A 15138-nucleotide genomic window follows, 5' to 3' on the forward strand; every position below is an offset into this window, starting at 1 on the left:
TCACCCGCTGTCCCACTGTCCTGCTATCCCCCCTCATCCCAACTATCAACCAATGGGTCAATTGGCCTTCACTGAGCCTATCTGTTTATTCTCCCTTACCTATTCTAGAGTGTTTTTTATTCCTTCCAACCATTCCTCATAGGAAATGGAAAAGACATCTTTAAATTACTGGGTTTTTCTGTTCCCTATTTATATTTATAAGGTCTGTACCTTACTTTGCTAAACGCTATGAGATGACATATGTTGTGAATCTGCACTATATAAATAAATTTGAATTAAATTGAATTGTCAGCATTTTGGTAATAATTCAGAATAAAATTAAGTGGTCTATGTAAATTATGTAAATGTATCTTTTTCTAAATGCATGTTTCAATCATGTGTATATGTGTGGTTTCATGCAACAGAGTGAGGTGGATGACTGCATAGTACGCAAAACAAAAGTGTAAAGAGGTTAGTTTAATAATTAACTCTGGGAAGGGCACATTGACTATCTGTCTGTTTATCCAGTGACAATGTGCAAAAAATCCACCCCTCCCTTTCCTGTATTTTTTCTGGCACTGATCATGAGGTTTCCAGTAAGCTACGTGTTGCGCACACATTTTGACTCGTGGCCAAATGCACCTGCTAGACAGGTATGTCGGGCTAGTGTGTGTGTGTGTGTGTGTGTGTGTGTGTGTGTGTGTGTGTGTGTGTGTGTGTGTGTGTGTGTGTGTGTGTGTGTGTGTTCTTGTACTTGCATGTACTTACATGGTGAGTACCATTTTCTGCATTTAACCATCAAAGTGAGGACATTTTTACAAAGTGAGGACATTTTGGCCGGTCCTCACTTTGAAACTGCCATGTTTGAGGGTGAAGACTTGTTTTTAGAGAACAGGTATGAATTGAGGTTTGGTTAGGGTAAGGGTAAGGATTAAGTTTAGGCAATCAGTTGTGATAGTTAAGGTTAGGGTAAGGCTCTAGGAAATGCATTACGCCTATGGATGTCCTCACTAAGATAGAAGTACAAACATGTGTGTGTGTGTGTGTGTGTGTGTGTGTGTGTGTGTGTGTGTGTGTGTGTGTGTGTGTGTGTGTGTGTGTGTGTGTGTGTGTGTGTGACTTGTCAGCCAGAAAACTGACCTAACTACTGTTCAAAGAGGGTTAAATCAGGCTTGTTGCAACTGACAATCATTATAGCGACATTAAATCATATTATCACAAACAGAATGTTTCAGTTAATTTAATACTAAAATGCTGCTGGTGCACCACAACTTGGATCTAAGTCAAGCCTTTATTGCCCACACCTGTAGCTGTTTTCAATGCTGTTAGGCAAACTGAGAATTAGAATATTGTAGTTTTGATTGCTGTTTGCTCAGTTTTACAATTCTACATGCATAGAATTGTTGCATTTTATTTTTGGCCAAGAAACAGGTGCCTATGACTATTATTAGTCAAGAATAAAAGTAGGCTTGACATTGAAAAACAACAAACAGACTGAAACAAGGTCATGAGGGACTGTGTGGATACTATATTTAGCATTTAGCTTATCTTTAGTTAGGAATTACTAAAAGAAACAACTCACCCTTGTTATAACTTGCTTTACTTCGTGGTAAAAGAGGGAAAATCCCCACTGACCTAATGGCTGTGTCAGAAAATGTGCTTGCATAATTTGGATTTTCTATTTCTTTACATATGCACTATCAAAAAATGTATAGTCTAGAAGTAGACTGAAACTGCCCTTTTTCTATAAAAACTGATACATTACGGCTGTGATGTTTTTGTTGTTGTATTTTCCATTAGTTTTTTAGGAACGTGAAAATTTCTTATATTTATGACTTACTGCAGTAAGTAATAGGTCAAATGTTTCAAGCAACTTTTGATTTGATAACAACAAAAAATGTTTAAAAAAACACAAACCAAAAAAAATGATTTTAAATTGTATAAAAAATTTTTTAATACCATGTATCTCTCAGTTTTGTTCAGTATATGTCATGGAGAACACAGCTGACTTGAAGGTTGTCTAGAAAACCACCACTGGCACCCTGCACAAGGAGCCACAGAACGTCATTTCTGAAAAGGCTGCAGCCTGCTGTGTCCAAGCATATTCATTTAGAATTGACTGAAATGGAAAAGTGTGGTAGGAAAAGGTATGCAAACAAGAGGCATGATCCACAGCTTGTAGAGGACTGTCAAGAAAAGTTGATTTAAGAACTTGATTGTTTCACAAGCAATGCACTGAGACTGATGTCATTATATAAAGAGACATATCAAGCCACTCTTGAACCAGATACAATGTCAAGCTGGTCTGAGGATTAAAAGAAGTGGACTGTTGCTCGATGGTCCAAAGTCCTCCTTTCAGATGAAAGTCAATTTTGCATGTCATTTGGAAATCAAGATCCTACAGCGTGGAGAAAGAGTTGAGAGATGTTGAATCCGCAGTGTTTGAAGTCCAATGTAAAGTTTTCACCGTCTGTGATCCTTTGAGTTGTCATACCATCTACTAGTGTTGATTGTTGATCGACTGTCAAGTCCAAAGTCAAGTTAATGCTCAGCTTAACTGCAGTTGAAAACAATGTGTTCGTATCGACATGCTCTCTCAGTTTTGTTTCATGTGTTGGCCCTGTGAAGTGGTTGTGACCTGTCCATGAAGTCTCCTGCCTTTGCCCTAAGTCAATTGAGATAGGTTCTAGCCCCCTTATGGCTTTCTACACGATAAAGCATTGTTTAATAAATAGATGGATTGATGAACAGTCTAAATCCTTTGAGTCAATAGCACTGATGTTGACTGTAACTGGGACTATTATTTTAATTGCTGACTACTCCTGATAACATAACTCAAACAGAAGATACGAAAATTATATTCTGAAAATGGCCTATATCATGTTTCTGCTCTCAAAAGAGAAACATTTTTGCAACAACTGACAAAGTAACAAAGGCGAGTAGAACTGAAACTAGTCCTAAGGGACAGATTTAGTCTCCGTCGTAGTCCTAGATTTTTATGACCTGGCATTTATAGGCATCAGTATGATTTAGTTACCATGTTTATCACTTGCACTTTGATTAGTTTGTGTTTTCCATGTTTGTAGCACAGATAGGCTGTGAAGCTTGGACGAAAAGCACTTTTGCATTTTTTTGTTTATATTTGAACAGTTGGTCATATACACACGTGGACAAAATTGTTGGTACCCCTCAGTTAAAGAAGGAAAAACCCACAATTCTCACTGAAATCACTTGAAACTCACAAAAGTAACAATAAATAAAAATTTATTGAAAATTAAATAATCAAAATCAGCCATCACTTTTGAATTGTTGATTAACATAATTATTTAAAAAAAACAAACTAATGAAACAGGCCTGGACAAAAATGATGGTACCCATAACTTAATATTTTGTTGCACAACCTTTTGAGGCAATCACTGCAATTAAATGATTTCTGTATTTGTCAATGAGCGTTCTGCAGCTGTCAACAGGTATTTTGGCCCACTCCTCATGAGCAAACAGCTCCAGTTGTCTCAGGTTTGATGGGTGTCTTCTCCAAATGGCATGTTTCAGCTCCTTCCACATATGTTCAATGGGATTCAGATCTGGGCTCATAGAAGGCCACTTTAGAATAGTCCAACGCTTTTCTCTCAGCCATTCTTGGGTGTTTTTGGCTGTGTGTTTGGATGGTTGTCCTGTTGGAAGACCCATGACCTGCGACTGAGACCAAGCTTTCTGACACTGGGCAGCACATTTCTCTCCAGAATGCCTTGATAGTCTTCAGATTTCATCGTACCTTGCACACTTTCAAGACACCCTGTGCCAGATGCAGCAAAGCAGCCCCAAAACATTACTGAGCCTCCTCCATGTTTCACCGTAGGGACAGTGTTCTTTTCTTCGTATGCTTGGTTTTTGAGTCTATGAACATAGAGTTGATGTGCCTTACCAAAAAGCTCCAGTTTGGTCTCATCTGTCCAAAGGACATTCTCCCAGAAGCTTTGTGGCTTGTCAACATGCATTTTTGCAAATTCCAGTCCCGCTTTTTTATGAGTTTTTTTCAGCAGTGGTGTCCTCCTTGGTCGTCTCCCATGAAGTCCACTTTGGCTCAAACAATGACGAATGGTGCGATCTGACACTGATGTACCTTGGCCTTGGAGTTCACCTTTAATTTCTTTGGAGGTTGCTCTGGGCTCTTTGGATACAATTCCAACGATCCGTCTCTTCAATTTGTCATCAATTTTCCTCTTGCGGCCACGTCCAGGGAGGTTGGCTACTGTCCCGTGGGTCTTGAACTTCTGAATAATATGAGCCACTGTTGTCACAGGAACTTCAAGCTGTTTAGAGATGGTCTTATAGCCTTTACCTTTAAGATGTTTGTCTATCATTTTTTTTCGGATGTCCTGGGACAATTCTCTCCTTCGCTTTCTGTTGTCCATGTTCAGTGTGGTACACACCTTTTCACCAAACAGCAGGGTGACTACTTGTCTCCCTTTAAATAGGCAGACTGACTGATTATGAGTTTGGAAACACCTGTGATGTCAATTAAATGACACACCTGAGTTAATCATGTCACTCTGGTCAAATAGTTTTCAATCGTTTATAGAGGTACCATCATTTTTGTCCAGGCCTGTTTCATTAGTTTGTTTTTTTAAATAATTATGTTAATCAACAATTCAAAAGTGATGGCTGTTTTTGATTATTTAATTTTCAATAAATTTTTATTTATTGTTACTTTTGTGAGTTTCAAGTGATTTCAGTGAGAATTGTGGGTTTTTCCTTCTTTAACTGAGGGGTACCAACAGTTTTGTCCACGTGTGTAACTTGTATACTATGTGTGCTACATAGTGTACGCTACTATATGCTGATATGTAAAAATCAGTCGCAAAACAGGAAGTGCAAAATTTATTTCTTTTTTAAAAAGCTGCAGAAATGTCTCTTTATAAAACAGTGAGATTCTCTCCACATACCATATATTTTGGATAAAGATGGATAAAAAGTAGATTAATCACATTCAAACAATCACACTGGCAACATGCAACTGATTTCTGACTGATTCATTAAAAACTATTTTACAGGAAAACAGATATCACAGCATTTCATGAAGTTACTCATCGACTACATTATGTAAACACACTTTATAATAAGTAATACTAATAGACATGTACTGCACATCATTATTGTGTTAATGTAAGTTCACATCCCCTACATTTCTAGGTTCTATCTCTTTACATTGTGTGCTCCACACTTGGTCCGAGATTCAGACCCACAGTTAGTTTTACATATGCCCTACCTCAGTTTTGTTTCCAACAAAACAAAACAAAGCCACAGTAACAGATGAGGACGAGTGAGTCCCACTTTAGTAAAGATTAAGTTTAACATGGGAGTGATATTTGTACATCTGTAAATAGGTTGCTGTTGCTGTGAGTGCTTGCAGAAGCTAACAATCATCTAAAATGATGTACACTAAAATATTGCGCACATAGATTCTGTAGTGACAATCAAAAACACATGTAAAATATTAATATTGGTTCATAAAACCTACTAGAGCCAAAAACACTGGCTTACATTTTCTGCAACATCTCCCTTCTTAGAGGAAGTACGTCTTAAACGTTTCAGACAGTAAGGGTTTCTTTTTTTTGGACAGTGCATATGGGTATTTGTAGTTCCTGCTCTACCACTCTGACAGGCTTTCTGCTTCCCTGCTCAGTTGATGAGTGATGCCTCATATGCCCATGCCAAGTTCCTCAGTCTTCCAGCCACTGGAGTTCTTCCCGAATTTGTATACAAGCCTCCTGCCGTCGACACGCTCCAGGATCTCCCTTTTATAGTAATACCTGCAGGTGGATAAAGATCAGTCAGCCAGGTTTAACACTCAGCCTAAAGAGTCCTCTTTATCAATGGCTGCACTTAACTGAGTCAAAGCACTTGTTTGTGAATGTCTAAAGTGGCTCCCAGTCTCCTTTATAATATTAATTTATTGGTGCAAGGAAAGGATTAAAGGAGCACTTCACCAATTTTACCTATCATGGACTTTTGTGGCCCCAGATGAGCTTTGTTAACTAAGCCAGTAGAAACAACTCTGATAATATCACAGTAACATCACCAGGAGGTATACTGATTTGAACAGATCAAATTTAGAGAACGCCTGTATAACAAATTTAGAAACTTGTGCTGATCATGGTCCCTTACCAACAAGGTAAAGCTTCGTTGTCTGTTATGGCTACCTTTGTTGAAACATGTGGAATGCACGCTTTTTTTGTTTGTTTTAGGTCTTGCCACAATGCCAGTGTCTTAAACTTCCAAACCACATCTTAATAATCACTGGCAATTAGGTTCAGGGAGATACAGATGAACACTATTTAAATATCTGCAATTTCCAAATCCTCTTCATGAGCTGCTTCATGAACTTACCTCATGGCGCGGCTCAGTTTTTCATATGTCATGCTGCTGTTTTTCTTCTTCTGTCCCCACATCTGAGCCACAGCCTCCGACTTGAGGAACTTAAAAATACCCTCACGGCGGTCCTCCCACTTCATCAAACCCTGGTTCCTCTCTGGGTGGATCAGAATGTCCCTGATAAACTCCCACAGGTGAGTGCCACGGGGTGCTGCAGACAGTGGTGCAAAAGAATCTAAATATGTTTTTGCATATACAAGGATGTATTAGCATGAGCTTATAAAGTAAACCAATATGGATTTGTGGTCTGACAACAATGCAAAACAATGAAAACAATTCAGCACTGTTCAGGTGCAATTAGCTTTTGTACAGCATTTTACATGATGAAGACCACAGCATGATGATTCTTCAAACATTGCCTCACCATGTTTATTTTTCTTTGGGTTGTCATATATACTGCTGCTGTGCTCTCGACTGGTTTTAGGAGGACGCCCCCGTGGTCGCTTCAATCGAGACTCTTCTTTTTCCGTTTTGATGTGCACTTCTACCAACACAACAGGTAATTATTGGACATTTATTTAAACTCATTGACACTGCTGGGACTGGAACAACAAACACTGAGATGTTTTGCTTACTCACTTGAGATCAGAGGGTAGGAGAACTCTGGTTCTGATTCACTGCTGCCAGATTCTGGAGAGCCAATGCCGGCAAAGCCAAACATGCCACCTGAACACATGCAAGATATGTTTCAGATATGCCAAATTCTTTAGAAACTGAGAGGCAAAAGACCTAAGCAAGATTTGTAAACATGAGAATGAAATATTCACTGTTTGAGGAGGAGCTGTACTCGCTGTCAGACTGATTATCAGACAGGTACTCGGTGTCTCCCAGAGGTGTCATGGGTTCCATGGCCAGACTCGTCAGATCATAATCATCCTGGCAGTCAAACTCTCTCTTGTTGATCACTTCTTCAGCTGTAGGTAGTAAGTAACAGCATTAGCTTGTTGTTTTCCACAAAATGTATGTTATGTCAGGATGTAACATCTCTATAAAGTATTACCTTGGCCAATACGAATCGTGCTGAGCAAAGGGAAGTTTAGGTTGTCCAGGAAGTTGTCTAGGAGCTGACAGGTCTCGTTTAGCTCTGGTCCTGACAAGCTTTGCAGCTCTGGGAAGAAAAGACATTAGGAGATGAAAAATAGGATTTCTTATCCTTAAAATATTTTCAATTTATTTATTTCATTATTTTAATTTCATTTAACCCAACTGCTCTACATGCTTTAAATTGCCCCCAGGGGATAAATTAAGTTTTGTTTAGAACTGAATATACATATTCATCCAAAAGAGAGCAGAACTCAAAAAGATGAACTACATCTGGATATTTTTCAGCTGTGAGATTCCGTAAATCAATCATACATAACTGATGCAGCTTACCATATTTGGTCTTGTATTCCTGCAGACTCAGGTGGAGGTGTGTGCCAAGCTGCAGGCCAAAGACATCAGTCATCTGGTCCTGACTCATCTGGCAGAGGGTCGGGCCATCCATGGCACAGTAGTCCAGACTCAAGATGCTGGCATCAAACTTGGTGCTCTCTACATGCTCACTGATCCACTCGAGAACATGATCTGCTGTCCAGCAGTGAGGGTTGATCTGCTTGTACCACTGACCTGCAAAGTGACGACTAAGAATTACTTGATATTCTTCAGAGAATGGATGGCGTGTATTGATTATGATTCATCTGTACTCTAGTTGTATAAGTTAGCATCAGCTTGGGCAGCTGTATAGCAGTGCATCACAGGCATTGTAAATTTTCATATAAAACCTTTATCTTACGTACATCTCATTAAGGTAAAATGGTTTACTGTGATCTATAACAAACCACATAAACAACATGTCAGCACTTGCTTCCGAAGTTCACTGCAACATGTCTGCCTATTGAGCTATCTGTGGTGTGGACTGATACTAGCCTGAATAATCACCTTGTCGGGATTTTGTCTCGATGATCAGACAAAAGAAGCCAATGAAACTGTTTCGACTATGAGTTTTCAGCATTCTTCTGTTTGATGGTTGTACCAAGTTACACATTGGCAGCCTAGTAAATAATTAAGCTGGCAGTGGATAAATGAGGTCAAAGTAAAGTTGAGCAGACTATTGGTCCAACTGGCTGAGGTCTGATACAAAGGATCATGTTTACTGTGAGATTAGTCTTCAGCTGAAACTACCAGGTAAATTAGACTGTTCGATAATGGTTAACAGAGGCTTCAGGAGCCCTTGGGCTAAACATAGTGAATTTATTTGGGGACACACAGATCTCACACACACAGGAGTTTAAAGCAGTGACAAAGCAAAAATTTCACACCAGAAGAGGAGGTTGCACTCACCGCTTATGACAGAGTTGTATGCTGCACTGCTGTACTGTAGGGTGTTGATGCTGGGCAGCGTATTAAGCTGTTGTGGCAGGACATCAGGCAAGCCAGTCTGATACATGGTAAGATTGGCATGAGTCAGGATACTGCTGAGGCACGGTGATGACATGGAGACGCTGAGAAAAATAGAATATATTTATTTAAACACAGTACAAAAACAAACAAATGGAGAAGAACTGCTTTTAATGTATTTTACCTGATTACAGCACACGCCACAATATGATGAGAAAGTATGATGATCCAAAACAATCCACGGTGTATGCTGTATAATTTTCACTGTTAGTATCAGTGCTCTCCTCTGCCTATTCTCTATGTAATCTCTGTCTCCGAGGAAAAGATGCACCTGCCGTATTTATGCACATGACGTTTTATACGTCTGTAAAGGAGTGAGGGATGAACTCAGGTGATTCAGGGGAATTCCACCTGAAAGTGGCCACACCTCCTTCTCTGCTTTCCTTAGAACTTGATCAACAAAACAAGCCTGTCCTGCTTTTCATGCTAAGCCCTTTTCTATCTCTTTCACACCATCAGTCAGAGTTAAATTATATTCTCATTAACACGAACATGGTTACCATTTATAGGTTTACTTTACACTCAAGTTAAGATTGCAGTGCAATAATGTGTTGGAAGATTTTCACACCAGTTACGACAAAAACCTAAACTATATTGTCAAACATGCCTTCTAGTTTTTCTTTATCTCAATAAATGCTGATATTGTAGTTGTATTTCCAGAGTTTGTAGTTTCTAAAACAATACATGTACCAGTGTATACTCAAAGTAAAATACCTGTTTTTCTTCTTCTAGTCTGTTCTTTCAGTCTCAAACAAGTGCTCTTATTTTCACAAAATATTGTCTAACACCAAATAAAACAAAGTAAGAATTTCCATGTACAATGAAACTGTTTTTGAACTGACTTGACTTTACCATAGTTCCATGACACAGACACCTTTCACTCCTACAAAAACAGGGGGTGTGGAGAGTACAGTTGACACCGGTTTGCAGATGGTCACAATTTCTAAAAATAGATGCACACAGTTTGCATAGCTGGCGAATAGCTGACTGTGTGCACTGGTTGTCTTATCAGTTCTAACAGACCTTACCAAGAGTGATAAAAGAACTTTATCAAGTGTCTTTGTATTCCACTGTGCTTTGTTACTTCCTGATATGTATGACACATACAGCCAGTCGGGAATGCTCGTATTTACAAGCTCATATGTCAAGACAGATCAAAAGAAAATACATACACATAGTGTACCATGGTTGATAGCAAAGCACATCTCCATCTGTATGTACTAAAAAAAAATAAAAACTGACCCTTTGTGTTTGCTGAATGATATCAGTCTGTGTATTTAGTACCATAGTGTTGATCCTGTGACTTGCACCTCTTCTAACTTACTTTATCCCTGATTCAGTCAATGTGCGACATTTGATTGGAATGGCTGAAATATACCATACCACCTCAGCATCTACCAGTGCAATACGCTGGTTAGATAACAAACACACTGCCTTTGGCTCAAGCTTAGGTTACCCACGGTGCACAAGATGACTATATGTTTATACGCATGTTTCGTCTTTTTCCTTGTGAACGAAGAGGGCAGAAAAAGCGTCCATCCATTACACTGGTCAACAACAAAAAAATTGTCTGAGGTTTTAAAGCTGATTTAAGATAATTTTGGGGTGCAGAATTCAAATATAACATTAGTTTTGCTCTATCAGGTCAACTTTTTTAACTATGACCATTTGTTGTTTTTCACCTTTTCTTTATATATATGCGTATGATTGCTTTATTGTTTACGCATCTACAACTTACAATCACTATATTTTTGGTGTACATCTCTATCGTATATTGTTTTGGATGATACCCAGTTTTTGTTTCTTGAAATATCTTCAGTAAATTACTTATTTTTATTCTTTGCACATAGGTGAATACCATGGCTTCTCGCAGAAGAGCTTGCAAAAATCAACCTGATGTATTCTGCTACATCTGTGGTGAATACACATTGGCACCTAACAGGAACTCTGTTACAAGCTTCATAAAGCGTGCCTATAATGCCTATTTTGGTATAAAGCTTGGTGACCAGGATAAAGCCTGGGCCCCACATATGGTGTGCAAAGCATGTACTGAGTATCTGCGTCAATGGACAAAGGGCAAGAAGAGTTGTCTAAAGTTTGGAGTTCCCATGGTTTGGAGAGAACCAGCAAACCATGTCACTAACTGCTACTTCTGTGCTGTAGATGTAACTGGGATTAACAGAAAGAACAGGGGCAGCCTTACATATCCTGATCTTCAATCAGCACATCATCCTGTAGCTCACTGTGATGACATCCCAGTACCTGTCTTTGGAGAGCTTCCAGATATTAGTGAGGGAGATTCCTCTAGTGACCATGAAGATCAAGAGGATCAGGTGTTTCTTGATGATGATGCTCCACATCCTTTCACACAAATATAGCTAAATGATCTAGTTCGTGATCTAAGCTTTTGGCTTCCCGACTGAAGGAAAAGAACCTTCTTGCAGACAGTACTTGCATAACATTTTACAGAAACAGACACCAGGAATACCTCTGTTTTTTCTCTGAGGAGAATGATTTGGTGCATTGTTCAAACATTGCGGGTCTCCTGCACAAGCTCGGGGTGCCAAAGTATGACCCCACAGATTGGAGACTGTTCATTGATAGCAGTAAGTGATCCCTCAAATGTCCATCCATCCATCCATCCTCTATACACCGCTTTATCCTCATTAGGGTCGCGGGGGGTGCTGGAGTCTATCCCAGCTGACTTGAGCGCAGACAGGGGACAACCTGGACAGGTCGCCAGTCTGTCACAGGGCTACATATACAGACGAACAGTCACACTCACACCTACGGACAATTTAGAGTGATCAATTAACCTCAGCATATTTTTGGACTGTGGGAGGAAGCCAGAGTACCCGGAGAAAACCCACGCATGCTCAGGGAGAACATGCAAACTCCATGCAGAAAGATCCCACGCCCACCCCGGGATTCGAACCAGGGATCTTCTCGCTGCAAGGCGAAAGTGCTAACCACTAAGCCGCTGTGCAGCCCTCACTCGAATGTGTATTTTGTAATAATAAAGCATTCTTAGATAAGAAGTATTGGCATAACTCAGCCGTTAATTCCACAGAGGTGTATTTGATTTGGGCAAAAAATTAGATTTTCAACCAATCTGTATAGCTTCAAAACCTGACCTGATAGAGTAAAACGAATGTCATTTTCGGATTAAGCGCTACTTAATCCTCCTAAATCAGTTAAAAAACTCTAGACAATTTTTCAAAAAATTTTTTTGTTACCCAGTGTTATCCATACAATGCTTAATCCTTATTTAGGTCATGGGGGGATGGATTCTATCCCTGCTGAGTATGAAGGCAGGGAACACCCTGGACAGGCCACCAGTCTATCACAGGGCTACACAGAGAGAAAAACAATCACACTCACATTCACACTTACAGGCAATTTAGAATCACCAGTTGACCTCAGCACGTTTTTGGACTGTGGGAGAAAGACAGAGTGCCTGGAGAAAAGCCACGCATGCACAGGGAGAACATGCAAACTCCAGGCATGTCATTGGGAAATTACTAAATAAGTGAATCCTTGGAAGCGAGGAAGTGGAGCGACCGAGCCGGTTTCTTCCCATGCAAGAAACCTTTGAAATTTAAAGGCTGAAATGGTGCATTCTGGTGAACTCTGACACCTAGAATTTTTTAAACATGAAGGCTTAAAAAAAATGTCTGTATAGGCACCCCCCAAAAACAGCACAAAGTCATGTTAATGTGATGAAACCAAATATTTATACTGAATTCAAATTTGAATGAGCCACATGAAGTCATCCCGATGTGTGCTTTCCGATTGACCATGGGAGTGAGCCTCTTCCGTTGAGGAACTTGTGGGGCAATGCCACTGGGTTGTTGCAAGCATAGACATAATAAAGAGTAGACGCCGCATCGATAGCTACTGTCCATTGGGGCTGACGAGCGGTGGGGTTGCCATCTTGGTCCGGTCAGCCGCTCCACTCAGCGCTGTTTGACAGCGCATTTAATCCATCTTAACTCTGAATATTAAACTGATTTTCACGCGTTTTTATTTTTATTTTTTTGCTGCAAACATCATACATGTAGCTATGATGCAGGACAAATGGTTCGGCATATTTTAATATTCATAGCAGGAATAATAGATAATAATAATAATAATAATAATAATAGGTAATAGAATATTCTGGTATTCAGGTATTCAGGTATATTCAGGTATTTTGCAAACACTGTAAACACACACACACTAATATATGTTAGAGAAGCAGATAATGGCAGTAAAGTCAATTATTTTAATAATTTGAAGAGAAAATATATGATTACGCTATATATATATATATATATATATATATATATATATATATATATATATATATATAAACAAAATACTGACTAATGAACACATTTCTATATAAAACCATATATATATATATATATATATATATATATATATAATCATTTTCTGATATATTTTAATGTATATGTATGAATTATATTGATAGTCTATATATGATTTATATAATAATTTTCTCTGATATATTGATTATATTAATACTCCATCTATGATTTATATAGATTCATTTTCTCTGATATATAACTTCTATCTATGGTTTTATATAGAAATATGTGTTCATTAGTCAGTATTTTGTTTATATATGTATATACAGCGTAATCATATATTGTCTCTTCAAATTATTAAAATAGGCTAATTGACTTTACTGCCATTATCTGCTTCTCTAACATATATTAGTGTGTGTGTGTGTGTGTGTTCACAGTGTTTGCAAAATACCTGTCTACAGTCGAGCTTAATATCAGAATATTCTATTACTGTTAATCCCACTATGAATATTAAAATACGCTGAACCATTTGTTCTGTATCATAGTTACATGTATGACATTTGCAGCAAAAATAAAAATAAAAACGCGTGAAAATCAGTTTAATATTCAGAGTTAAGATGGATTAAATGCGCTGTCAAACAGCGCTGAGTGGAGTGGGTGACCGGACCAAGAGGGCGGCCGTATTTCTCGCTGCGCAGCACCCCGAGCGGCGTCTACTCTTTATTATGTCTATGGTTGCAAGTACACACTACTGACCCCGTATGTTTGGTCCTGTTGTCGCGTCTCTTCCCTCCGCTGGGTGAAAAAATTGCTGGGTATTTGGTGGTTAGAGCGCTTTTCGTACAATTTCCTGGCATGATTTTTCGTTTTCATGTGGTCTATCAGCGCTTGGCATCCTCTGTCGCTGTATTTTGTCTCATCGTCGCAGACCATGCACCTCGCTTTCCCAGCTACATCTAACTTTCGATAATGCTCTCCAATCGTTGTTTCCAACTCGTGCTTTTGCCAGCGCACTGTTGACAACTACGTGCGATCCAACCCTATACCCCTTATACCCTATATTTTTTTTCTCATCGAATTTGGGCGATTCACGTTGGGTCTCAAAATTGATACCTCGATACGCGAATTTTTGCGGATCCGCGACCAAATAACATGCCTGAAACTCCATGCAGAAAGATCCCAGGCCGGGATTTGAACTGGGGATCTTCTTGCTGCAAGGCACCTGTGTTAACCACAGCAGCTGCAAAAAAAAGCAACACAGCATTAATTTAAAAAAAAAAATGAACACTAAGTTCTCTGGGTTGAGACACTTTTGTAATAAAAATATGTTTAATACAATAAGTCTCCTTGTCCTTATCACTAGTCCAGAGGGACATTTGAAAAACTCCAGCATACATGTATTATGTTTTTTATTTTTTTTTACTTTGGTCTAATTAAATTTCTAATTAGATTGTATTTAAAAGCCTTATAACAATGAGTCAGTTGAGGGTAATGCTTACGAACCCATTCTGAGCTGCATTCAAATGTGATGCAATAGAAATTGCCACATCTGTTTGAGTAATAGTAGTACAAGGAAGCCTCTTATTTATGTGTTCAGAAAAGATAAAGCTGGGTCCTGGTACAGGGGGAATTAACGCTCTTTACACTTTGTTTTGTTTACATCCTCAGCACTGGGGACTTTGCTGAGATAAACCTAAGGGGAGGCAATCTGAAGAGGGAATGTTGATGCTAACTGTATCCTTACAATGAGACGGACCTTCTATTACAGTGTAAACTAACTGTGCTCAAGTTGTCTGTTCACTCGTGTTACACAATGTGACCTTCAGGTTTTCTGTGTTGCAGGAAACTGAGAATGAGGCTTGATGTGGTTTGCTGCTGATATCTAGTGATTAATGATCAACTGCCAACATTTCTCTTAAACCGGCTGCTGCTGCTACTGTAGAAAATACAACAACTTTATTATTACAACAACTTT

At 39.0% G+C, this 15138-nt stretch overlaps 1 protein-coding gene across 1 annotated transcript; it reads right to left on the reverse strand.

The window, feature by feature from the left end:
* Positions 1 to 4847: 4847 nt before the first annotated feature.
* elf3 (E74-like factor 3 (ets domain transcription factor, epithelial-specific)) lies at positions 4848 to 11590 on the reverse strand. Its single transcript, XM_022219236.2, has 9 exons — positions 8978 to 11590; positions 8737 to 8897; positions 7789 to 8022; positions 7415 to 7522; positions 7182 to 7328; positions 6994 to 7080; positions 6779 to 6898; positions 6370 to 6565; positions 4848 to 5792 (listed from the first exon to the last, which is right to left on the reverse strand). Exons 2-9 carry the CDS (start codon positions 8888 to 8890, stop codon positions 5681 to 5683), a joined length of 1158 nt encoding a protein of 385 aa, XP_022074928.1. The 5' UTR covers positions 8891 to 8897; positions 8978 to 11590; the 3' UTR covers positions 4848 to 5680.
* Between the last annotated feature and the right edge of the window lie 3548 nt (positions 11591 to 15138).

Source organism: Acanthochromis polyacanthus, chromosome 5, assembly GCF_021347895.1.
Source record: "Acanthochromis polyacanthus isolate Apoly-LR-REF ecotype Palm Island chromosome 5, KAUST_Apoly_ChrSc, whole genome shotgun sequence".
Taxonomy (NCBI): domain Eukaryota; kingdom Metazoa; phylum Chordata; class Actinopteri; family Pomacentridae; genus Acanthochromis; species Acanthochromis polyacanthus.

What these genes read in the sequence shown, in the direction of transcription:
- elf3 (XM_022219236.2), bottom strand. Translation starts at nt 8,890, where the DNA reads ATGTCATCACCGTGCCTCAGCAGTATCCTGACTCATGCCAATCTTACC. An exon ending in CACGATTCGTATTGGCCAAG is followed by an intron (nt 7,329 to 7,414) that starts GTAATACTTTAT and finishes TACTACCTACAG; the next exon opens with CTGAAGAAGTGATCAACAAG. An exon ending in CTCCTACCCTCTGATCTCAA is followed by an intron (nt 6,899 to 6,993) that starts GTGAGTAAGCAA and finishes TTGTGTTGGTAG; the next exon opens with AAGTGCACATCAAAACGGAA.